Source organism: Schistocerca nitens, chromosome 4 (assembly GCF_023898315.1).
Source record: "Schistocerca nitens isolate TAMUIC-IGC-003100 chromosome 4, iqSchNite1.1, whole genome shotgun sequence".
NCBI lineage: Eukaryota > Metazoa > Arthropoda > Insecta > Orthoptera > Acrididae > Schistocerca > Schistocerca nitens.
Window position 1 is genome coordinate 934,561,146 of NC_064617.1, and position 27,781 is coordinate 934,588,926.

Below are 27,781 nucleotides of genomic sequence, written 5' to 3' on the forward strand. Positions count from 1 at the left end.
CGCATTACCAAGTAAGCCAACTCGTGTAAGAGAAGTGGGGAGTTTGCACACACACTTCACACACTCCTTGGCATCAAAAACGTTAGAGAAGGAGGAACATACAATTGGATAATGATATTGTGCAAGTTAGGTGGTTCCTGAAACACCTGAGAGGGATAGGAAGGCTTCTGGGGCAGATATTTCTCATCATCTCTGGCACCATATGTGAATTAGTTGTTCCAGCCCTTGGTTATACTGACTGATGAAGGAGGCACGCCTACATGGTTGGCCAGATTATATAGGACGAGTATAGATGTGAAATGATAATTAAATCAAGGTCCTAAGCTGCCAACAGGTGTTGATATACATCAACAGGGACAGTTGAAAATGTGTGCCCCTACCGGGACTTGAACCCGTGATCCCCTGCTTACATGGCAGACACACTATCCGTCTGAGCCACCGAGGGCACAGAGAATAGTGCGACTGCAGGGATTTATCCCTTGCACATTCCCCGTGAGACCCACATTCCCAACTTAATGTCCACACACTACGCTCGTAGTGCCCCTGCCCATTACACTCATTACTCGCGGCAGACAATCTTACCGAGTCCCGTAGGAGTTCGGGCAATGTGTCTGCCACGTAAGCAGGAGATCCCGGGTTCAAGCCACAGTCAGGGAACACATTTTCATCTGTCCCCGTTGATGTACATCAACGCCTGTCGGCAGCTTAGGGTCTTGATTTAATTATCATTTCATTCTAGAGAGCTGCACGGTCGCTGATGGTATCTGTTCTTTCAGAAATGTCCAAAAGAACAGACACCATCTTCATATAGTAAAGGCTAACCGGCCACTGACCTTCTGTGTGAATGCACACACATTGCCCAAACTCTTACGGGACTCGGTAAGACTGTCTGCCGCGAGTAATGAGTGTAATGAGCAGGGGCACTACGAATGTAGTGTGTGGACATTAAGTTGGGAATGTGGGTCTCACGGGGAGCATGCAAGGGATAAATCTCTGCAGACACACTATCCTCTGTGCCCTCGGTGGCTCAGACGAACAGAGCGTCTGCCATGTAAGCAGGAGATCCTGAGTTTGAGCCCCGGTCGGGGCACACATTTTCAACTGTCCCCGTTAATGTATATCAATGACTGTCGGTAGCTTAGGGTCTTGATTTAATTACCATTTTATTCTAGAGAGCTGCACGGTCACCGATGGCATTTGTTCTTTTGGACATGTCCGAAAGAACAGGTACCATCTTCATATTCTCATAGAGTATAGATGTGTTTGGAGATAGGGCATGGGAGATCTGATTTTCTATACAGCTGGGAGATTAATTTTGGTTTTTGGATGCTTTCAGTATTCTGGGACAGAGCGAGCTTGTCCTTGAAAATGTGGAGTCCACAGCTGGCCACATTCTGTAGAATGCTGTGGATAGGTGGCAGTTGTCAAAGTGGTGGTATCGCTGGTGACCACTGCATTTGATGTGAACAGAGGTTTTTAAGTACCTATCAGTGGGGCGAAGGTCAAAATCCCATAGGTTGGCTCGTTGCGATAAGAAGAATCGGATGGAATGAATGGAAGAGTTGTTACAGATGTGGGGGGAATAAGGTTATGGAGTCCTCACTGGGTTCCCTCCTGTTCCCACTCAATTTCACCTTGCATCTCTCACACCTGCCACTCGTTCCTCTTGTTACTTTTTTATGCTATCATATATCCTTCATTAGAACCTTTTCCAATTTCTCCCTTTCTCTTACTCTGTATCTTCCATCATCCCATTGCATAGTACCTACGTCTCTCTACATTTCTCCTAACAATCCCTTAATCTCTCTCTGCATGATCTTGCTTAACCTCCTGCTGTCTACATCTATATCTACATCCACATACACACTCCACAAGCCATTGTACACTGCGTGAAAGAGTGTACATAAAACCATCATTATTGATTTCATTTCCTGTTCCATTCTCATATGAAACAAGGGGATGGCCGACTCTTATCCTCCGCAAGTGCCCTATTCTCTCTTATGTAATTTTCATGATCCCTACGTGTGAAACACTACGGTAGCAGTATAATGATTCTACAGTCTTCTTCATGTAGAAGCCCTCAAAGTTTACACACAGTGTTTCCCAAGAAATATTTCATTTTTTCCAAGGATTCCCATTTAAGTTTCCTGAGCATTTTTGCTCCACTTTCATTTGGACTAAACTGAACTGTTGGGATCCTCCTGAATTTTTTAAATGTCTGTTTCATAAGGACTCCTAAACTGGAACAATACAATGAACTGATCACACTATGGTTTTGTATGTCATTTCATTACAGGTGCATTGCAATTTCCCGGAAACCTCATAACAAATTAAAGTCATCCATTCACCTTTGATAATAATGATTTTATGTGGCTGTCCCACCCTCTCTCTCCCAACTCCATGCCCCTTCCATTTCCCCACCACTCACCCCAGTAGAGATTGTTACCTGTGCCTTTACGGCACTAGTGTTTATTGATATTATGGTAGTTCTCTGAAAGATTTTGTTCAACAGCTAAGCAGTTTTTTACCCATTCTCTGCTACTCAAGAGACTTCTCTTTTCAATGAGAAGCAATTACTATTTTTTTTTCTGTTTACAGATACTCTGCTTGGACAAACAAGAAAGTACAATGGTTTGTATTTAGATGTGCCTCTTATTGTGATGGATTTCTGATGACTTATTCTGATTTACATGATGTTATTGTAAGTGGACTTATAGTCTGAATACAGGGTTGGAAACTCTTTGTTTCTTACTTTGCCAGTACCAGTGTAAATTTGCATGACAAATTGTAATCTATTGTACACAGACCAATATTGTTACAGATGTACTTAATTACCCTTTTTCTTAAAAAAAAAAAAAAGTTACTATTGCTATCAAGTAAATAGAAGACAAACAGTGTCTTGTTAATAAAAATGAAGACCACCCCCCCCCCCCCCCCCCACAAAAAAGACAAGACAGCTTCACATTTAAAATTTACTAGGCTACATTTAACTGTCACAAACAGAAAGCACAAGGCAGATAGAAACTTTATATGTGCACTGCATTAACAATTAACTAACATTTGCTTCTCTTCTGTTGATGTATAACTTTACTCAGACCACATCCCTGGAGGCAATCCATCCCAACAGAATCAGCAAAACATGAGTAATAAATAAATGAATTCCCCTGAGATTTTTTTTAAAAATGTTGTTACGACATGTGAACTAAAATGACAAATTAGCACTACGGAGTATCAAAAATAGAATACTGTGTACAACAGGATATTTGCAGGCATTTATCTGAAAATATTCTGGCTGAATCTCAATATGGTTTTAGGTCCAAATTATCAACAGTGAAAGCAGTTCAAGACATCCTTTCTTCTATACAAATCTCATTTGGATCAAAGTTACCTACTGAAGGCATTCTATTACAACAAAGCACGGCATCTGATTCTGTGAACCATACAATACTACTGGAGAAACTTCCAGTGTTATGGAGTCAGAAACTTAGAACTCTCCCTCATAAGCTCCTTTCTCAGTGACGGGAAACAAATTTTAGTTTACAAGAGCCAAAAATATCAATACTTAGGTAACTCGAGGAAATATCAATACTTAGGTAACTCGAGGCATTCCTCAGGGTTCTGTGCTTAGCCCTTTATTGTTTTAATATGTGTGAATGACCTTCCTAGCAACATGCTCTGTAAATCTGTATTTTATGCGGATGATAACATTCATTAGCTCAGGGAAGGACATAAACCGACAAACTGGAAAACAATGAGTACCTTAAACTGTCTAATACATGGTTCAAAGCGAATGAGCTATCCATCAACTGTGAAAAGACAGTGAGCATCACTTTCAGTTTATCATGCAATGAAACCGAATGCTCAACTTTTAAGCTGCTTGGTATGTACCTTGATTCCAAATTAACCTGGGACAAACACACAGTCCTTGTATGCAGAAAACTCTCCATGTAACCTTTTTAGTGACTAAACTACAAACATGTGCAACACCACCTCTATTACTCAACTCCTACTATGACTTCTTTCACTGCCACCTGCAACATGGTATCCTTTAACGGGGTTATTCTGAAGGGGCCAAAGAATTTTCATCTGGCAAGAATAGGTTTTCAGGACTATTGCTGGAGTTACAAACTCTAAAACCTCCAGCAGATGACTTTTTAAAGACTTAAAGGTACTGACACACCTATCGTTTTTTATATACTGTTACTGATTAAAGAAAAATTAGATAACTACATATCGAGGGAAGGTGTACACAAACATAAAACTAGGCAAATGAAACAGATACGTATGCCCACAGCTAGATTAAAGAAAACTCAGTCTAGTTATGAATACTTGGGCATAAAATTATTTAACATTTTACATTTACAAGCACATCTTGTCTCAGTCAATGACTTTAAAACAAAAACTGGAAAATGGTTGAAAGATAAGGCTTTCTACAATATTTCAGAAATTCAAAACTGTTCTAAGGAAGATTTGAGGTACTAAATTATTTCTAATGTAAACTACTCTGTACTTACCTTACTATGTCAATAGTTTATTTAATACTTCTGCATATTATTTTCTATGTACTGTAAAATTAAGAAACTGTTCTCGGGTGTATATTTTATGTGGCTTGTATTATTACTAGTATTTGCACTGTAACTGTCAACAAAATGTATTTGTGCAATATATGTTAACTCCCTATGATGACATCGATCACATAAAAATGCACAGAGACAGATCAAAACAAATAAATAAATATAGAAGAGATGTTGAGTCGAAGACGGGCACAATGAAAAAGAATCCAAGAAATATTCAATTTTTTCAGCAAATCTATTACCATATGAAGAAAACTCAGAGAGATTCACAAGAGCACAACTCAAACACACTTTACCACTGTCATCTCCGAACACTAAGGTCCCACTGTAACTGCATCTGACTTATTTGGTGGAGAGAGGGGAGGATAGTAGGAGAAGAAGGCAATGGTGTCTGTGGGAGCTTGCAGGGATATCATGAATCCAGCACTGGAAGGCTGTATTGAGGAGGGAGAGGGAGGATGGGAAGAGGAGGGAGGAGGAAAGGGGAGAGGAGTAAAGTATGGATGGTTAAAGGACGATGCAGGTGCACTGGAAGGTATGTGTAGTAGCGAAGTGCAAACTGTGAACTGGGTGGAGGGCAGAGCCTAGCAAAGTCCAAGGCCAGAGGGTTATGGGAACAAAGGATACGTTGCAAAGAGTGTTATACCTGCATAGTTCAGAAAAATTGGTGTTGCCGGGGAGAATCTAGATGGCAAACAGGTTGTTAAGCAGTCTTAAAAGTAATGCACACCATGCTAGGCAGCATGCTCAGCAATTGGGTAGCCCAGCTGTGTCTTGGCCAAAGTCTGGTGATGGCCATTCGTGCAGGCAAACAGCTTATTACTTGTTATGCCCATGTAGATTGTGAATCATGTGGCTGCTTTCCTAAACAGCTCTGCCGTCAATCGGGTAGAAGATGCCTGTGACTGACTGGAGTAGGTGGTAGTGGGAAGACGTATGGGACAGTCTTGCATCTGGGTTTGTTTCTAGCATTCTATTTCATTGTGCCTGTCTGGGACTCTTCTGTCTGGTGAGAAGCAATCTATTGTTTCCTTATTATTGTTATTCTATCCTGGATTTTCCATTGTTAAATTAATGCTATGCTTACACAAAGTCCTCAAATTCAATGTTTTTGATTTTGCACTGGCTTGCACACCTTATTCTTAAAGCATATTTTTATTTATATTTAATTACGCATTTCAAATAATTTTTTCTATGGTTATTATCTGTTATTCAGTAATGTACAGCACAGTTTTTGAGTTTGATGTTTTACAAGCTTCTTACATAACAAATTAAGTAAATCTTGGAAGTATGTGCCTTGAGAAACCACACAGCGCCCATACCTTTGACTCTACTCTTCAAAATAATGCTAGTACATGGTGACTACAAAAGCCGCCATCTGGTCAATTAAGGATGCTATAATGATTTCTGTTGTTCAGGTATGCTGTTCTTTTGTTGTGCTTCTACCACCATAAAAACAAAGGACTTGGATTCACTAAGATCTGGGAAATAAGTGGACTGAGAAGCAACAGGGATGTTTTTATTTGCCAAAAATCCTGTAGGTTGTCTCGAGGGATGATACCACACTATTGATATGCCTCACTAGACCCTTACCCAGTGGGATCACTGTGAGCAGCAGGCAGCACAGCATCTCCAGCCAGATTGTCACATATGACCAAGTTCTACTTTAAAAGACTGTGATAATATTTCAGCCAAGTGATAGATTTCAGCAAAGTGATATATTCAAGCAAAGTGATAGATTTAAGGCTCGCCTGCAAATGGTTTGTGCCACTGCAATTCAAGTTATGTTAACTGTAATTGTTTTCATTTAAAGTCTTCAAAAATTCACAGATCACAAACTCGTGAACTTTGTATAATTTATTGTGTGTTTCAGTGTATTCAATAAAGTTTTAACATATTCCAGAGCATAAATAACCAACCCTTTTTCAAAGGCTGCCTAACATTTCTTATTAATTATGCTAATTAAATGTCTTCAGGTACAAGTTTCAGGTACAAGTTTCGTATTGACAATGTCTCCAAAAAGCCAAATCAGCATGCATTTGATTTTAAGCTGGTTCATTGTTGATGTAAAGGGATCTATTCATGACTTCAGAATGTGTTTTCTGAATCATTCCAAAAAACATGTTTTGTCACAAGTAATAGTGTGCATCAAAAGACAAAGTGAATCATTTTCATGCAGACTTTCCTCATCCACAGATCTTATGTGCTTAATTGTGTCAAAATTCTTAATTGCTATACATTAAGACTGTTAAGCAAGACTCAGAGCACATGAGAATACTAATTTCCTTGAAAGTTTTCAATGCTGATGTTCATTGATTGGAACATTCACATTAATATGATCTCAGTATTCCATTTTTCTTTTCTTTTTTTTAATCCCTGAAGAATCTGAGGCCTTTGCTAAATGTAGTCTCCATACACTGGCTGAAGTTCTGCAAATACTTCATTTGAGATGAGTGCAAGTCTTAAGCATATATTTTTATAATAGGGTAAATCATTATTAAATTACTTGTGAATATTTCAAACTAATGCGAACCTCCTACCCCTACACAAGGTGTTGAATGCTATCCATACATACAGCTGCGGTATGCACATAAACATGTGGTTTTCATCTTGGTGTAAGTCTTTCATGTGATCCAACTTTTGCAGTATAATGCACATTTCACTTATTATTTGATAAAGCAGCTTCTCTTTTGGTTTCAGTAGGTTGATTGGATCCCGTTACAGAGCATAATGCCCCAGGAAAAAATGAAGGTGGTCACTGGGAACAAAGCCTGGAGCCAGCGCATCAGAAACCAGCAAAGCTACATGTTGAAGCACAAAGACAGTCTGATACACCACTTTCTTGAGTATCAGTTATGTTGCATCTGTCTACAGAAAAACAAAAAACTCTTAAATTTTTTCATTAAGTAAGTTTTATTTCTGAATTAACTGATAATACAACAAATGGTCCCTATTTCTCTACGAGTTATCTGACTGCATATGAATGCATGTACCTAAAAAAAAGAAGCAAATGGTTCATAAGCTATCAATACAGCATAAAAGTAAGGTAAAAATACTTGCAAATCTGTACAAGGAGTGATCATAAGATTTAAACGATTAATTCAAATAAATAAATAAAGTTATGCAAATAACTAATTATTTGTTGCTGATACATGTCTGCAGTCCTGATACACTTGACCTTCCTGTAAAAACATAACAAGCTGAACTTATCAAATACTCAAGCAATCAGAAAGATATAAATGAGGTCTTTGATTGAAACAGTCAGATCAATTCATTTTACTGAACATCTTAATAATCACATCTATTTTTACTTAATTAGACCCTGCAACAAATGAACTATTACCTTGTACATGTTAATCAAATAATATAAACCCTGAATTTTGCAGTAATGTTAAGTTCCGTTACTTTAGAGAAATGTTTTCAAAGCAACAAAGTGTCAAACTGAGTACAGACTGATAATGGGAATTAAAAATTCAGGAGTACTGAAAAATAAGTTATTCTATGTCAGCTCTTAGCTTCAATTTACTGTCAGAAATATAAATATGCCATAATGCAACTGCCTTAATTTGAACAAGATTCTCAGTTTGTAGTATTATCCAAAAAACACCTTATTACTTCTTCAGAAATTCCTGATAGGCACATATGTGTCTCAACACGCTCACTAATTGAAAATTCCAAAGAGTTTATTATTGCCAAAGAAACACATAAACAAGACAATGATTCGTGCAGAATGACTTTAGAATGCTGATTTTGTAAAGTTCACACAAAATGTTACTTTCTTTATGCAACAGTAAGAGTGTAAAACACATCTGTTATCTTTAATGGCAGCTTGCACAACATTATGTGTGTCAGTATATCTATACAAATAATAGATTCATTACTCGAGTACAATGATTGTTTTTAGAAACGAACAAAAACATTGTATTTACATCACAACTAGAAAGTAAAGTTTTAGATTTACATATCATTACTAGCATTCTCAACATTTCCTACAGTAAATAATTTCACAGCTATGTAGCTGGAATTCTGTTAAGTGAGTACAATTTAAGATGTTAGGAAAGCAAACAAAAATTTCTCTTGGTATATCACACTATGAAACCCTGAAGGCAACAATTGTTTGAAATGACTAACCCTCATATTCTGAATGCATTGTAAAGAGCAAATTCTTGAAAAAGTTGTGAACACTTATTTGAAGCTCATGAACAAGTTGGAAGCTTATTTCAAGGAAGCCATTATGCTGTCACTGCCGCAGACAAAAGCATGACCATGACGTCAGATGTACACTATGCCATTAGCCTTATTACTTTAGTTGCCAATCCTGTATATGTATTTGATCTTCTCAGTCTTTGCCTGTATGTAAACTGTCCGTAAGAAGCTAGTCTAGGAACACTATAAGTTTGTTAATACACAGAATAAATACATAAAGGAGAAACGTCACCAGGAGTATCAGATCCCAGTATGGACAGTAAACAGGAATAATAAGATAATGAAAGAAGAAGAGAGATCACCATAAACCACTTCCTAATTTGAAATAAATAGCATCTGCTATTCTATTACAGTATTCAAGCATTTGCTTAAACTGACATTTCTAATTTGTTGCTCATTCAAACAATTTAATTTGAGGTGAATTAACAAGCCAATACACATGAAAGCACATAAATCAATAATTATGCCTTCCATGAGTAATTATATACCTTCTGGATTCTTACCTTGTTGAGCTTTGTAACACCTCTTGACATGATGAGAGAGATGCGCTTTGCGTTTAAACCTCCTTTCACATACCATGCAAATAAATTGGCGAACAACTCCACACTCAAATCGTTGGTGACTGGAGAGACTATGCTTTGAAGTATATGATCGGCCGCAGCGAATGCATAAAAACTTGCCTGCAAATGAAAACTGTAATCAGGATACATTTTCAATTACGTGAATATATTAGCGCACACTATCATAACTTATTGGTCAGAATGAAACCTTTTTAATTATCTGCATTTAGAGCCACAGACAAAAAAGAAATGAAGCACTCCATTGTCACATACTGTTCATTCAATAGTTTTACAACAAACTGCATTTCTAATCAAAGGAAAAATATACATGTAGTTTCCATCTTTGTGTAAGATTTTTATGTGATCCTACTTTGGCAGCCTGTATGTACATTTCATTGCTCATTCGATAAAGCAGCTTGTCTTTTGGTTTTGCAGTATGTTGGCTGGCTCCTGTTACAGAGCATAACTCCCCAGGAAAAACTTTGCTTGTTACCACGAACAAGCCTGGGACCTGTGCATCAGCAGCCACCAATGTTAGAAGATGGAGCCCAGAGGCACAGTCTGATACAGAACTTTACTTTGTATCAGTTAATTTTTGTCTGTCTAAAGGAAAACAAAGAAGTCTTAAGTTCTTAATTTTTTTCAGGATGCAAATTTTATTTATTACTAAGTTGACCGTACAACAAATAGCACCTGTTGCTCTATCAGTTCTACAACCACATATTTATCTAGACAAGGAGCAAATCCTCATAGAATGTCAACACAGCATAAAAGTAATGTAACAAATCAGTACAAGTAGTAGAAATAAAGAGGTGCAATAAGAGGACAGTACAAATGTATGCACATAAATAAATAATTATGCCTTCCATGAGTAATTATCTACCTTCTGGATTCTTACCTTGTTGAGCTTTGCGGCATATCTTGACATGATAAGCGAGATGGTGTTTGCGTTTAAACCCCCTTTCACATACCACGCAAATAAATTGGCGAACAACTCCACACTCAAATCGTTGGTGACTGGAGAGATTACGCTTTGTAGTATATGATCGGCCGCAGCGAATGCATAAAAACTTGCCTGCAAATGAAAACTGTAATCAGGATACATTTTCAATTACGTGAATATATTAGCACACACTATCATAACTTATTGGTCAGAATGAAACCTTTTTAATTATCTGCATTTAGAGCCACAGACAAAAAAGAAATGAAGCACTCCATTGTCACATACTGTTCATTCAATAGTTTTACAACAAACTGCATTTCTAATCAAAGGAAAAATATACATGTAGTTTCCATCTTCGTGTAAGAATTTTATGTGATCCTACTTTGGCAGCCTGTATGTACATTTCATTGCTCATTCGATAAAGCAGCTTGTCTTTTGGTTTTGCAGTATGTTGGCTGGCTCCTGTTACAGAGCATAAATCCCCAGGAAAAACTTTGCTTGTTACCACGAACAAGCCTGGGACCTGTGCATCAGCAGCCACCAATGTTAGAAGATGGAGCCCAGAGGCACAGTCTGATACAGAACTTTACTTTGTATCAGTTAATTTTTGTCTGTCTAAAGGAAAACAAAGAAGTCTTAAGTTCTTAATTTTTTTCAGGATGCAAATTTTATTTATTACTAAGTTGACCGTACAACAAATAGCACCTGTTGCTCTATCAGTTCTACAACCACATATTTATCTAGACAAGGAGCAAATCCTCATAGAATGTCAACACAGCATAAAAGTAATGTAACAAATCAGTACAAGTAGTAGAAATAAAGAGGTGCAATATGAGGACAGTACAAATGTATGCACATAAATAAATAATTATGCCTTCCATGAGTAATTATCTACCTTCTGGATACTTACCTTGTTGAGCTTTGCGGCATATCTTGACATGATAAGCGAGATGGTGTTTGCGTTTAAACCCCCTTTCACATACCATGCAAATAAATTGGCGAACAACTCCACACTCAAATCGTTGGTGACTGGAGAGATTACGCTTTGTAGTATATGATCGGCCGCAGCGAATGCATAAAAACTTGCCTGCAAATGAAAACTGTAATCAGGAGACATTTTCAAATAAGTAAATACATTAGCGCACACTATCACACTGTATCAGTAAGAATGAAACATTTTTAATTATCTGCATATAGAGCAAAGACAAAAAAGAAATGAAGCACTTCATTGTCACATACTGTCCAATCAATAGTTTTACAACAAACTGCATTTCTAATCAAAGAAAAAATATACATGTAGTTTCCATCTTGGTGTAAGATTTATAAATGATCCCACTTTGGCAGCCTGTATGTACTGTTCATTGCTAATTCCATAAAGAAGCTTGTCGTTAATTTCAATACGGTGACTGAATCCTGTTACAGAGCTAACTCCCCAGGAAAAAATTTTGCTGGTCACGACGAACAAGCCTGGCTGCTGTGCATCAGCAGCCACCAATGTTACATGCCACAGCACAGTAGCACATCACTACAGCAGAAAAACGAAAAAGTGCAGCCCATGGCACAGAGGCACAGTCTGATACAGCACTTTAGTTTTTATCAGTTAATTTTTGTCAGTCTAAAGGAAAAGAAAGGAGACTTAATTATTAATTTTTTTCATGAAGCAAGTTTTATTTATTACTAAGTAGACTTTACAACAAGTGGCACCTGTTGCTTTATCAGTTCTACAACCACTTATTTATCTGGACAAGGGGGAAATCTTCATAAAATGTCAACACAGCATGGAAGTAGTAATGTAACAAATCTGTAGAAGTAGTAGTAACAAGTTTTAAAGATCACTTAAATAAAAAAATAATAAAGTAATGCAATTAACTTTTATTTGCTTGCAGGTTCACACCTGAAGTCCTGGTACACATCATGAACACATCTGTGCTACAGCACAGGGCACATCACTACAGCAGAAAAACAAAAAAGTGCAGCCCACGGCTAAAGTGGGGTATTGTGTGGTATTTGGCTGTCAGCAGTAACATAAATGCTGCAGCTGTGTCCATTCAATCCATATGGCTAAAGAAGTCATCTGATTTGGCCTAACACAGCTACAACACTTCTGCTGCAGTCAATAATGAAATATTGCAAACAGGCACTTGTAAACACACACAAAAATTAATTATTTAGCTTACTCTTTAAAGTTAATCATTAAATCTTACGCCAACCCTTTGTAATACATACGATGAGTATAAGATTTTATGTTGTTTCACAATTACAAAATTAGATTTGTGCTGTGAAAGATGTGCATACGGCTAGCTTATGGCAGCTGTCCCTTGATAAGCTCTGTGATAACACTTGACGTGATCCTTGAGATGGTGTTTGCGCTTAAACTTCTTTCCACACAAGGAGCAAACAAACTGGCGAAGAACACCACATTCAAATCGTTGGTGACTGGAGAGATTACGTTTTGCAGTATATGATCGACCACACCGTATGCACAAAAAATTGCCTGCAAATGAGAAATGAAGTCAATCTAAATGGTGTAAACTATAAATATAATAGAATACTCTCTCACAAGAAACACAAGGATTGTAATTTTAATAATAATATATTTTTTTAATGTGGCAATATACAAATTAAAGGAAATATGAAATACTTTAATCTATTACCTACTTATTTTATACAAAAATTTAAAAAAATAAAATTGCACTTTTGTATAACAATAAAATCCATAAAAGTACATCTTCCAATTCATTGTATAAATTTTAACTGACAACCATGGCGGCTTTCGTGTCAGCTTCACTGCATAATTGAAAGTGTTTCATTGGTGTTCATAGGCTAAGATGACTCTCCTCTATATCTTCCCACCATACAAAAACAGGAAGGGATAAACAAGAAACAAACTTGGTGTCTTCATATTATCAGCACAGTGCTACTGCCATAGAACATGTCTGCAGTGCATCATTTATTGTTTTTGTTTCGGTTCTTAGGCATTTCACAGATCTGACTACTTTCATTGTGCTCCATTATTAGCCAGGCACTGTCCCAGAAACTGTTGTAGGTGACAAAGCAATTCATTTGCATTGACAGGTCCAGAAGAAACAATATTACTATAATCCACATCATGTTTATAAGTCATCTTCCCTCAATTTCTCTGAATAGCCCCAACGCTGGTATGCAGAATTTGACAGAAGCGGTACTCCAGAATTCTTCCCCCTCCCCCCCCCCCCTTTAGTGTTTAATTTGATCTTACCTTCTACAATTACTGCTACTGTCATAATTTTCACACCTGTGTTTCATCAAATAAGTGTATACTGGGTCAAGCACTCAGGGAATATATTTGCAAGCATTTGCAACCCCTCATGACTTCACACCTCCACCAGAGTCTATATCACAAACAGAATCTATAAATACCTGTGTTACCATTCACTATCATACTTCTGTCTTCCTAAACATGTAAGCAGCAGAGGTAAATATTTACATGACAGACAACTATATATGCACAAGAATGTTTCCTTTTGCAATGTTTGCATGGGTACTCAGACTGCTCAAATGTGAAACTACAGTTAAGAAGCTTAGTTCCAAAACATTGTAGAGTGACTTTTGTGCATCAGGCATTATCCAACTCAGCACTTACCAGGGCACTACTTCACAGTGTAAGGGGACACAACGTTCTTGAACTTTAAAAATGTTCTTTGGTGAATACCATTTTTGAAAGACATACGTTAATGTAAACAAGTGCATCAAGTTGAGGAATGATACTTCTATTGTTATTATAAATCCTGTATTTGCTTTTTATCTATGATTTTCTTGCCTTGAGGTAATGAATGGGAAGCCGTGGGGCATACAGCTCATTGTATGTACCACTTGAAAGTTAACCTAGTGTCTGATCTCAATGTAGGCTACTGACATATAAACTTTATAAATTAATCAGTGTTACCAGTATAATCAAGTTGTTGCACACAAACATTTTGCTATGGAGAGGAGAGGGTAAACGGTTCTATTGGTTTTAGATATTTATTTCTTTACCTTCTTATCTTTCTTGCTCCTTTCGTCATTTACTGAGCAGCAAACTCTGCATGGACTACTTGCAGACCTCAAGGTGAGTTCTGCCCTAATTTCATCCCTACCTTTTCCAGAATTTTCAGTCTTTTATAGTTCCTGCTATCAAAAGTTATTACAGCACCAGAAACTGCTAACTTCAGTCATAGGGCCAGCAAAGACATGTTTAGGCATACATCACACAACAAATAACTGGCTTCAGTCATACCTGACAGAGAGGAAACAGAAAGTAGTCTTAGATAAGTCAGACAATTTGTGTGGTGGAATGATTTCATCGGAATGGAGAGACATAAATTGTGGAGTTCCACAGGGCTCTATTCTTGGTCCTTTACTGTTCCTGTTATTTATAAATGATTTACCTTATTCTTCAATGATTCAGCGCAATTTTACCATCTTTGCAGATGATACTAACATAATGGTTAATGGTCTTAAATGTGAAAATGTTCAAGAGTCTGTTAATACTATTCTTATAGATTTAATGAAATGGTTTACTGCAAATGGTCTTTCACTTAACCTGAGTAAGACTAATTATATTCAGTTCACCCCAACTGCCAAAACTGAGGAAGAAATGACTGTTAAATATGCCACACAGGTCATAGAAAGAGTGGAAGTAACAAAGTTTCTAGGCGTGAAGATTGACTCTTTACAAGAGACTCAGCTCTTCAGTTTTTGCAATGCGAATCATCTCTGTCAGTGCAAACTTAAGCATTAAAAAACTGCATACTATGGTTACTTCCATTCTTTGATGGCATATGAAATTATTTTCTGGGGAAATCAACCTCTTGCAAAGAAAATATTCATTGCTCAGAAGCGTGTTGTAAGAGTGATGTCTGGTGTAGATCCTAGATGCAGCTGCAGAAGCCTATTCCGGAATCTGGGAATTCTTACAACTACTTCTCAATATATATACTCACTTATGTGTTTCATAAGTAAAAACACTGATTTATACAAATGTAACAGTGAATACCATCAGTATAACACAAGGAGGAAACATGATTTCCACACTGAAGGTAAAAATTTGAAGATTGTGCAGAAGGGTGTACAGTCCTCTGGTATAAAGATATTTAATGCTCTTCCTCCAGAAATCAAATGTGAAATTGCCAACAAATCTACATTTAAAGAGCTTCTGAGGCAATTTCTTTTAGCCATGTCATTTTACAGTTTGGAAGAGTTTATGAAACACAGTGAGAAACAGCCTTAAAATAAGATGTATTATCATATAAATTGAACATTAAGCTGAACATTCTTGCCACATATGGAACTCTTTTAGTGTTAACTGCTTATATTTAACAGTCTGGGTTATATGACCTTTTCAGGTTTAATTTACTTTGTTTTATACCTGTAATCTGTAGGTCTAAGGATTCTCATTCCATTATATTGTGTTATGGATCATTGTAGTGGTTAAGTAACTTTATATTCTTTACCTGTAAACATAGTGTACAAGTACTTGTCATTGACAATGTAAAAATTGACACACACTACATCCATGTGAAATTGTCACAGTTGGATCCATGGTGTAAGAAATAAATAAATAAAAATAAAATTCCCATTCAAACATTTCATTAGTTGCTCTGGATTCACCAATCTCTGAATATAGGTTTGACTACCACCATTGTGGCGAAAGGTTACCACAAAATTCAGATTCCCTACAACTGCACCAACTACTAGCGGGAATAATGTTTGTTATTTACACTCCCTTCACTGTTGGCGCACGTGTTTTCTACGGCTTCGAACGCAAATTCGGATCTGAGGTATGTTATCCTCAAATTTGCGTTTCTTTAACTTACTTTTATACTTATCCATTTTATACAAATATAAAACGGCAATATGTGCTATACACAACAAAAATACCTAAACGCGCAAACAATGTAGACACTCGGCGCTGTGTCTGTTGGGAGCGACTGTATATATTGCAAACGCCTTTACGGTCGCTACCACTTGCCACCGCGCCAAATATCAACTTTGTTTGCGCTTTCATACCACACCACTTTTCATACTTTTAAAAACATAACTGATCCGTTCGCATCTAACGCCAACTTTTGAGCCGCAACGACGATGGCATCAAAACAAAGCAATTCACAGCCTTGTAGACTGTGTGGTTCCCAACCTATGCCTGTTCAAAATTGGAATATTATTTGGAGGTCAAAAAACGTCTGTGTACTTCAGTGTATGATAAACCAAAACGTTCAAATAGAGTCTAAAGTACCTTATAGAACAGAAAACAGTAAATATCTCATTTCATCTTAATGTGATACAGAAATTTCACCTAAACAGAATGAAATGCTTGACAATTTTTGCTTTGGAAAAAGGTAAAATTATCTCCAGAAAAGCTGTAGAACAGGTTATCTTATTGCTGTCACTGTTGCTACAATATCCTGTACAAACCTTTTCATTTCCAAATAACTACCTCAGCCTACATCCTTCTGAATCTGCATACTATATCCTTCTCTGGTCTTCCTTTGCATTTGTTATGCCCCACACTTCCCTCCAACACTAAATTGGTGATCCCTTCATGTCTGAGAACGTGTTCTACCATCCGTTCTGTTCAATATCTCCTCATTAGTTATGTGATCTCCTCATATATTAGTAGTAGCACTACACTTTGAAAGCTCCTGTTCTCTTCTTGTCTAAATTGTTTATTGTACATGTTACACTTCAATAGCTACAAGGCTACATTCCATTCAAATACTTTCAGAAAAGACTTAATAACACTTAAAGCTATAATCTATGTTAACGAATTTCTCTTCTTCAGACACGTTTTTCCTGCCATTGCCATTCTATATTTTCTATCCTCTCTACTTCGGCCATCAACTTTTTTTTTTTTTTTTTTTTTTTTTTTTTTTTTTTTTTTTTTTTTGGTGATCCATGTTGTGACAGTATTACAGGATATGGAACTTGTCAGAAATCTATCGGAGCACATATAAACAAAACAAAATTATTTCATATTATCGGTACAGTAAACAGTAACTTAGGTTCTAGTACAGAAAATCAATTTTGAGAGATAAATAAATATTACAAAATAATAAGTGTCACAGAAAATAAATAATGCTAAATATGTGTTTACAATAAACAATTGTCAGGATTACAAATTTAGATTTGGGCACATATTTGCATTTAACAATACAACAAATGCTGAACTCTGTAGTTCAGGAACTCTTCTGTGGTATAAAATGATCCCAGTAATAGGAACTGCCTTAAAATTTTTTAAACAAAAGCTCATCTTTTACCAAACACTTAACTGTTGAAGGGAAAGTGTTAAAAATCTTACAGCCCATGAATGGACTCCTTTCTGTACCATACTTAGATTTGCCTGATCATAGTGTATATCATGTTTTCTTCTCGTCTCATAATACTCACTATTCAGTTTAAAAAATGGATTGTTCTTTGCTTATGAAGCACATCAAAGAGAATATATATTGCGCAGTGGATGTAAGGATTCCAAGTTTCTTAAAAAGATTCCTGCATGTGAGTCTAAGATGGACTCCACACATGATCCTTTTGGCTCTTTTTTCTACACACAGTACTTTTTTAGCCAGTGCTGATTACCCCAAAATATAATTCTGTGTACCAGAATGGCATGAAAATAACCATAATAGGCTGACTTCATGGTTCAATAATTCTATAAGAAGAAACAATGCATAATGCATAAGTTGCTGAGCTGAATCTTTCGCATAGATCCAGGATGTGGTTTGACCAGTTCAGTTTGCTGCCAATGTGCAAGCCTAGGTAGTTTGAGGCATCCACCCTGGTGATCACCTGCTCACCTACTTTTACTACTATTTCTTCATCTTTGAATGTTGTGTGGAACTGTATATAGTTTGTTTTAGTGTAATTTAAATAAAGGCCATTTCACTTAAAACCTTATTTGCTGTTTCCTCAAGTTTACTGAATTATCAATAAGTAGTGTAGTGTCATCAGGAAAAATGGTGAATCTACAATATTCCGTACGGAGAGGCAGATCATTTATAAAGCTAATAAAAAGTAGGGGGCCCAGAATTGAGCCTTGGGGCACTCCAGATGTGATGATACCCAATTATGAGGATAATAGGACTCCATTTTGACTATCAAGTACAACTTTCTGTTTCCTATTTGACAAGTATGAGTCAAGCCATTTCCCTGATGAATCACTTATACTGAGATGTGCAGCATTTTGTAAAAGAATCTGGTGACTAACACAGTCAAATACTTTTGTTAGGTATCAAAAAATCCCAACCATCTTTAGTTTTTCATTGATGGATTCCAAGACTGCCAGCAAATGCAAATATTGCATTTTCTGCTCACAAACCTTTCTTAAATCCAAACTGACTTTCGCTGAGGATATTTTGATCCCTGAGATGCTTAACTATCCTGGCATGCATTAGTTTCTCTAAAACTTTTGAAAAACTTGTCAGTAGTGATATTGGCCGATAGTTAGCAGCATCCGACTTTTCTCTCTTCTTATAAAGTGGTTTTACAACTGCATACTTAAGCCTCTCATTAACTATTTCATGCTTAAGTGACCCATCAAAAATACGGCAAAGGACTTTACTTACATCACTGCAGCAGTATTTTAATAATTTGTTAGAAATATTATCATCCCAGTAGAGTTTTTACTTCTCAGTGATTTAATAACTCTTTTAATTTCTTAAACGGTGACTGTTGTTACCTTCATGTGTTGTACTGAGCTAGGTATTCTGGCTTTTAAAAGACTGATGGCTTGGTTCATGGAGCCTTGTAAACCTATTTTTTCTGTTACTGTTAAAAATATTCGTTTAATGTGTCTGGAACTATTTTTGGATTGCTAACAAGATGACCCTCACTTTTTATTTGGATATTTTCACCACAAACTGCATTTTCCCTTGTTTTCCTTCTTTACAAAATTCCAAATAGTTTTTACTTTATTGCTTAGGTAATCAATTTCTGTCTTCAGGCAAATGTCCTCTGCTGCTTGTATGATCATATTCAGAACTTTATAGTAGAGATTATAGTGCATATTCCTACTGGGATCATTTGATCTTTTGGCTGCTACATATAGTTCTCTTCTTGTTTTACAAGAAATTTTGATGCCTTTAGTAATCCAAGGCTTGTTTCCAGATTTTAACTGGTTTTCTCTCACTGACTTCTTAGGAAACGTTTCTTAAAACAGAGTTGTAAATTTATTGATAAATATATTAAATTTTGAGTTAACATCAATTGAAGCATACACAAGGACCAGTCTATTAGCTGTAATTGCTGATTAAAGCCTTCAATGGTGTGTTCATGTATAATCCTAAAGTTTTTCCAAATGAAATTTTCTTTCCTTTGTACATTTATTTAGTTTAGAGTGAGAAATTGCCCTTCATGATCCGAGAGACCATTTATAATATTTTTCACTGTTAAATTATTGTAAATGTACTTATCTACAAATACATTATCTATTATCCATTTGTGTGCTCTTCCAAGTCCTTTGCTGTCTCTGACAGAATTGCAGTTTTTGTTTCTTCTTCCTGGATTTTAATTCCTACTCCAGATTTTTCTTCAAGTTCCTTTACACTTGTTCAATGTATAGACTGAATAACATCAGGAATAGGTTACAACCATGTCTCTACTTCCTTCTCAACCATTGTTTCCCTTTTGTGTGCCTCAACTCTTATAACTGCCATTTGGTTTCTGTATAAGCTGTAAATAGCTTTTTGCTCCCTGCATTTTACCCTTTCTGCCTTTAGAATTTCAAAGAAAGCATCCCAGTTAATATTGTCTACAGCTTTGTCTAAGTCTACAAATGTTGTAAATGCAGATTTGCTTTTGTTTAACCTAACTTTTAAGATAAGTCGTATGGCCAGTATTGCCTTGTGTGGTCTACTTTTTTTTCGGAATCCAGACTGATCTTCCCTGTGATCATCTTCTACCATTTTGTCCATTCTTCTGTAAAGAATTCGCATTAGATTTTGCAACTGTGAATTTTAAACTGATTGTCAGGAACCTTTATTATTCAGCCATGATTCAGCCCACCACACCATCACTGATCTCTGTTAAATGCTTGCAACAGGAAGATCAGTCACTCACCAAAACTGAATGCTTACAATATGGAAAATAACAGAAGATGAAACAAAAAAAAAATAATGGTAAATATGTATACTAGGGAATGAACAAGTGAAAAGGAAGCAACACAGAAGTCGATATCACCTCAGTATACGGAAATAACAGAAGAAGAAACGAAAAAGTTAACAGTAAATATGCCTTCAGTGGAATGAACAAATGGCAGGGAACCAGCACAGAAGACAATATCACCATGTAAAAAGACTGAAGAGGAAGCCGTACCAGATTGGACAGAAGTTAAAACAACAGATCACGATGAAGCACCAAGCAGAAGTTAGCATCCAAACAACATACAAATGATTTTTTATGCCAAATCCACTGTAGAAGAAAACAACCAAAAAGAAGTCCAGGACTCCCAGATGGTGAAAATCATGTTAGAAACGAAAAGAAGACAAGAGCCTGCTCTTCAAAGAACTACCCAGGCAAGAAATATACCTCTCATAAAACTGAATAATTCTTTAACTCTCCTGTATCACAATGGTCAGGGCTTAACCATAAGCTATATGAGCTAGAGGTCCTTTTGAATGGTTCATTGAAGGAGATTTCTATCTTGTATGTAACTGAACACTGGCTGCAAGAAATACAAAAATGTGCTGTTGGGATTTCAGGCTTCCAGTTGGTCAGCAGCTTTTGCAGGGAAATATGCAGAGGGGGTGGAACATGTATATATGTAAGAACAGATATTAAATCGAAGGAAATTAGGTTTAGAAATTTCTGCTGTATTGAAAAATATTTTGAATATTGTTTATGTGAACTAACAGATAGTAAAATTATAATTGCATGTATATATAGATCCCCATCTGGTAATTTTGAGTTGTTCTCTGAAATTTTGGAAAATATTCTGAACTATCTAAATAGTCAGACAAAATACATAATTGTGCTTGGGAATTTCAATGTTAATTTCTAGGACAACTGTAAAAAAGGGCAGAAACTTCTTAATCTACTAAAAACTTACAATATGGACATGTGTGTAGAAGATATCATCAGATACAGCAGCAAAAGTGACAGTACTATAGACAAAATATTCATTGACAAATCAAAATGCGGCTTTAAATCTGAGGTATTTGATACTGGTTCCTCTGATCATCAAGCTGTTAAATTGACTCTAGAGTAAACTCATGAGAAAAATGACAACAGAAATTATATTGAGAGAAGATTAATTAATAATGACAGCATTAGGGTCTTTAATCTAATGTTAAAAAATGTAAACTGGGACACGGAAAGCAGTGGCAGTGGCAAGGGAGGGGGGGGGGGGGGGGGGCTATGGGGACTATAGCCTCCCCCACCCTCCAATGGAGTACCATATTACGCTGGATAAAATGACTTCAGAAATCAGAAAATATATTACTTCAACGGATTCAATAATTTTTTATAATTATGTAGCAATATAGGTTGCAATGTATTTGAAACACATTTTAATAAAAGAAGAAGAGCGGCAAATTGCTTACTATCTAAACCAATAAATAACTTAAAATGGGCATCTTATTATTTATTAATATACACTGGATGTATAGTAATGTACAAGTACCAAGTGGAAAAGTGGGCCAATGTTACCCCTGCTGACGGTACTGCTACAATATTTCTTCGTTGCCTCTGAAGAAAACGAAAATGAACAAAAAATCAAATTCATGGATCACAAGTGACATCAAAGAGTCATTAAAAAGTCTTAGAATGCTATATAAGTGTGCAAAGCAAAATACTGTCTTGAAACCACATGTATGAGGGAGAAGTTCAGGTTGGTTACACCAAACAACACCCATTTAGTAGTAGTTCATTTATTCACCTAAACACATGCAAGGCTCACAAAGAACTGAACATGGCGGAACCGCCCAAAGACAATGCTCTGCCCCCCCCCCCCCCCCGCCGCGCAGTACAGAGTACTCTTGAGAGGCAGGGGGAAGGGGGGGGGAAATGACTAAGGTGTCAGCTGGAGTGGTCCGCAGGAGCCGGCCCATGGTCAGCTCGACAGCGTCGTCGGGGAGCTGTGTGGGTAGATGTCGTGAAGAAAGGTTCGGCCACCGAACCTGGAAGTCGTTGAATCGAGCCGGGTGTCGTACTGGGTGTGCTGGTTGTGCGATGACAGGTAGGCCGGGGTTTGCAGGTAGAACGTAGCGATGATGACGGTGTCTCCGGTGGGCCTGGTGAACACACGAAGCATGTCCAGGTTGACGTCGGGCAGGAGGGGAACACATTTCACCAGGTGGCAGGGAATGGCGGAGATTGTGTCATGAGCACTGGAAGAAGAGAAACACACGACGAACAGAGTATAATCACGCAGTATCATTGAGATGTCATGTATTATGTCTGGGGGGGACAGGCACAAACACCTCAAGCGAGGGCACGTTCAAGATGGGGGGGGGGGGTGTGATGAGAAACCTCGACAGGGCGAGGCAGGTGATGGTGGAGAGGTCGAAAGGACCAGCAAAGGGGCCGGCGGTGAGGGTGCAATCGTAGGTAAGCTCGACGTGGGGAGCATGTGGTCACTCGAAGGAGTGCGTGAGACCGGAGTAGAGGGCGAGGTCGATGGAGAGCTCGATAATTGGAGCTGGAATACACTCGATCGAGTGTGCAAGTCCGACGTGGAGGGAGTGGTCAGAGCGTCATGAACCACGACAGTGAGTGGTGTGGTTGTGGCCTGAAGGGGGGTAGAAGAAGGCTCAACATGAGCAGGCTTAAGTCTGTTGAGAGAGACTGTAACAGCTGAATCTTTCATCTGGATGTCATAGGTGTTGGCTGAGCACCGGAGAACTCGGTACGGGCCAGTATATGGAGGGTGGAGGGGAGAACGGACAGTGTCATCTCGGAGCATGACTTCCTCGCATTTGTCCAGAGAATTTGGGACGTGAGCCTAAGGGCAGGAATGGCTGGTGGGTGGAGGGGTATGGAGGTTGATGAAGTGGCGTTTGACGTGGTCCACGAAGGAAGGTAAGTCAGACTGAGGGAGAGAAGTGGAAGGGCTCACAAGTTCGCCAGGGAGAACAATGTTCTGGCCGTATACTAACTTGGCTATTGTGCCTTTGAGGTCTTCCTTATAAATTGCACGAATGCTGAGTAACACAAGGGGAACGGCCTCCGTCCATAGAGAGTTGTGGCATTGAAGAGCCGCCTTGAAAGTGCGGTGCCAGCACTCGACTAGCCTGTTACTTTGCGGGTGATATGCTGTGGTATGGATGCATCGGATGCCACAAATGTTACAAATCTCATTGAACAGGGCTGACTCAAATTGTCTGCCCTGGTCAGTCATGATGATAGTTTGACATCCGAAACGCAATACCCATGACTCGACAAAAGCTCGAGCAACAGTTTCTGCCGTAATATTGGGGATAGGGACAGCCTCGACCCAGGCGAGTTGTTTGGTCGATCGGCGAGAGAACATAACGAAAGCCGTTAGAGAGATAGAGTGGGCCGACAATTTCTATATGAATATGCTGGAAACGCCCAGGAGGGATCGAAAAGGCGCCGAGGGGGTGTGAAGTGTGCTTGTGTACTTCAGGTGCCGTGGGGATCTGGTGGTAGGCCCATCTGCAATCAATGACAGAGAACATGGTCGCACCTTGAGGGAACTGGGAAAGTCAGCAATGTTGGGTATGGGGTAGGTGTCCATAATTGTTCATGCGTTTAGTCGACGGTAGTCTCTGCACATGCGCCAGGACCCATCTTTCTAGGGTGTCATATGTATGGGCGTAGACCAGCTACTGGCAGAGGGTTCAATGACGCCAAAGCTTAGTAGTTCATAAATCTGATTTTAAGGTCGGAGAGGCGCTCGGGACAAAGTCGACGTGGTTTACTGGAGATCGAGGGACCTGGCGTGAGGTGAAGCTTGTGAACCATGCCGTTGGTGATGACGGCAATGTTGTCGGTGGCACGGGAGGCGGTTTGTTTACAATTTTTTGGCGGGCGGGGCAGGCGAGGCATGGTCGTCGTGTTCGCAGCCACTCAGCGGATCTGATGGGAGCTGAGGCAACAAAGTGTCCCAGGAGTCAACACGAGAAGATGGCCACCGGCCCGAAGCAGTGGCGCCGTGGACGGGTGAGCTCGGAGAGTTTGTGAGCCGTTAGTGAGTCCATTGTCTGAGGGCATGGCCAGTGTCAGCACGGTCGTGGGCGAAATGCTTGGTGCAAGTGCACTGTTTGTGTTGTCAGTGGTGGTTGCACCGCGTCGCGCAGGAGCTGAAGTTGCATGGTTTGAGGTGCTACCCGCGAGGGACGTGGTAGGAGCCGTCAGTTCAGGAACACATGAAGTTCGTCGCGCATGCGCACTTGTGTCCGGCTGAGTGTCAAATGCTGCCGTGTTAGGAGGGTGTGGCCCTGCAGAACTGTCAGTACACGTTATGGCAGTCTTGATAGCACAGTTGCGAGGGGTAGCGGGAGGTAAACACATGGAGGCCGGATTGCTGGGATTGCAAGCAGATTTGACACACTTACTGACCTTCCTTTGTCCTTGTTGTAGTGCCTGTAATTCCTTTGCTGCATCGGAGAGCTGGAGCTGTGTTCCGTGGAGCCGGAGGGAGAGCTCAAAGTCTTCCTTGCGGCCGGCCGGACTGGCCGAGCAGTTCTAGGCGCTACACACATCCATGCCTTGGGCATGGATGTGTGTGATGTCCTTAGGTTAGTTAGATTTAAGTAGTTCTAAGTTTTAGGGGACTGATGACCTCAGCAGTTAAGGCCCAAAGTGCTCAGAGCCATTTGAACCATATTTTTTCCTTGCATAGGCGAGCGACGTGTTCAAGCTTGACAGGGCACTCGTGTGTGGTTTCTTGTAATGTCGTCGACAGAGACGAGCATGTACGGATGAGATGAGCCCAGACCGATGTGTCATGGGGGGGGACTGCTTGACGGAGCACAGGGGAAATGAGTCTTGGACGAATGATGAAACACGATGTTTTTCACTAGGTCCGGTGAAAGTATGTATGTAATTGATTTTTCCATTTATTTTGACTATTCCTCGTTATTATCTTTTGTTATAGGGTGAAATCAGTAATTGTTTTGTAACTTAAATTCTATTGTTCATGTGTAAACAAATATAAATTCTGTACTAGTTATAAACATTTGGAGGAACAACTAATAGTATTCTTAAAGTATTTATTTGGCTCTATTCAAAAACATGTTAGCAAAGCCAGACCTTAATTAACTCCAAAGTAATTAACAGTTTTGTCAAAAGTATTGTTTATGTAACTGTATTTGATAATTTCATGATTTAAATAATAATTTGGCTTAACCCTTGTAGTAGAAGAAACTGTTAAAAAGAACCAATTTTTTGATGTATTCAGTTAATTTAATGAGTTAAGTTTTATTTGTAATTTCTGTAAATTTAACTTTGAACAATGTGTAGTTTCAGCACCTATTATTGTGATGATATCTAAGGGCCTGATTTTTGGTCATGAGTCAGTCAGTCTACGGACGAGTTTCTACGAAGAACCTGTGTTGATTAAAACGATAACAATATGTGTTACACCAATAGGCCATGTGTTAAAGCAATGACAGTGACTGTTCAATTTATTTGAAAGACTGTGGACTGTGTGGATAGGCTTTTACTGCTCATAGATGTACAACAGTAAACTATTGTAGTAATATGTGGATGTTTGCCTGCAAACTATTAATGAGGCTTATGAAAAGTTAAACAATAGTGCACTGGTCATATTAAATGTGTACATGGGGTGTTGTGAAAAGTGAAAGTTAACGCAAGGGTGCATCTGTCGTCTACATTATTTACCGTAGTCAGTGTCTAAATTACAAACCTTATTTTTCAGCCAGTGTGGCAATGCAGAATGTCGACACTGAGGATAACAAACGAAGAAAATAAAGCAGGCAGATCCGCTACAGAATCGTTTTTCATATTAAATAAAAAAAGTAAACTGAAAAGAATGCATGCCTCTTGCATTTGTTTAATGGTGTTATAAATAAGATGTACTGCCAAAGAGCTTGTGGAAAACAGCAAGAAAAACGGGAGCTATTAACATGAAAGAGAGTAGATAATATTGGCTGTGCATGATTTCTATAGGAGGTTTTCTGGCTTCTGGGCTTAAATGATACTGGCATCAATTGTATATTCCTTAGTATCTTTCACATATTTTTACGTTTGTTTCTCAGCAAACAGCTCTGATCGGCAGCCTATTCATGGGCCACCTAGAGGAATCCGTCCTAAAAACCCAGAATCCTAAACCCCTCACCTGGTTTAGACTCATTGATGACATCTTTGCTATCTGGATTGAAGGTGAGGACACCCTATCCACATTCCTCCAGAACCTCAACAACTTCTCCCCCATTTGCTTCACTTGGTCCTACCCAACCAAACAAGCCACCTTCCTAGATGTTGACCTCCACCTTAGAGATGGCTACATCAGTACCTCTGTCCATATCAATCCTACTAACCACCAGCAGTACCTCCACTTCAACAGCTGCCACCCATTCCATACAGCCCTTCCGTACAGCCAAGCAACCCATGGTCGTCACATCTGCAGTGACGAGCAGTCCCTCTCAAAATATACCTAGGGTCTCACTGAAGCCCTCACTGACCATAATTATCCTCCCGACCTTGTACAAAAATAAATCTCCCATGCCTTATCTTTCCAGTGTCCCACCACATCCCAAAGTCTGGACACAGAGAAGCATTCCCCTCATAACTCAGTATTATCTGGGACTGGAGTAACTGAATTACATTCTCCGCCAAGTTTTCAATTCCCTCTTGTCATGTCCTGAAATGAGAAATGTCCTGCCCATTATCCTTCCCACCTCTCCTACACAACACCTGCACAATATACTCATCCACCCTTACACAACCTCTGATCCCAATCCATTACCTCATGGCTTATACCCCTGTAATAGAACTAGATGCAAGACTTGTCCCATGCATCCTCCTACCACCACCTACTCCAGTCCGGTCACTAACGTCACCTATCCCATCAAAGGCAGAGCTACCTGTGAAACCAGTCATGTGATTTACAAGTTAAGCTGCAACCACTGTGCTGTATTCTATGTAGGCATGACAACCAACAAGCTGCCCGTCCGCATGAAGGGCTACCGACAAACTGTGGCCAAAAATCACATGATATCCCTCATCTTAATGACTGCTTCACAGCCTGTGCCATATGGATCCTTCCCTAACACCAGCTTTTCTGAATTGTGTAGGTGGGAACTTTCCCTGCAATACATCGTATGTTTCTGCAACCCTCCTGGCCTCAATCTCCATTAGTGACTGTCCTCGCCCACCCAGCCCCCTCGCTGTTCCCATTCCAGCACTACACAACCATCATTTCACCGCCACACCCAGTCTTTTAATTTCTTTTTATTTGTCTCTACTTACCATCCCCCCCCCCACCCCACCCCACCACCCGTCACTTCTGCCCTCTGTCTAAACTGCAGCACTTCACTGTCCGCCACCCGAACCATACTATC

The 27,781-nt window shown here is 38.8% G+C and overlaps 1 protein-coding gene across 1 annotated transcript in view; it reads right to left on the reverse strand.

Annotated features, from left to right (window-relative positions):
* Positions 1 to 16,400, reverse strand: part of LOC126253570 (uncharacterized) — a 56,459-nt gene extending 40,059 nt beyond the window's left edge. The window contains exons 1-4 of the mRNA XM_049954990.1: positions 16,328 to 16,400; positions 11,194 to 11,370; positions 10,239 to 10,415; positions 9,284 to 9,460 (exon numbers count right to left, since the gene is read on the reverse strand). Of these exons, the coding sequence (XP_049810947.1) occupies positions 9,284 to 9,460; positions 10,239 to 10,415; positions 11,194 to 11,370; positions 16,328 to 16,339 (543 nt within the window). The 5' untranslated portion in view covers positions 16,340 to 16,400. The remainder of the gene's footprint in view (positions 1 to 9,283; positions 9,461 to 10,238; positions 10,416 to 11,193; positions 11,371 to 16,327) is intronic.
* Between the last annotated feature and the right edge of the window lie 11,381 nt (positions 16,401 to 27,781).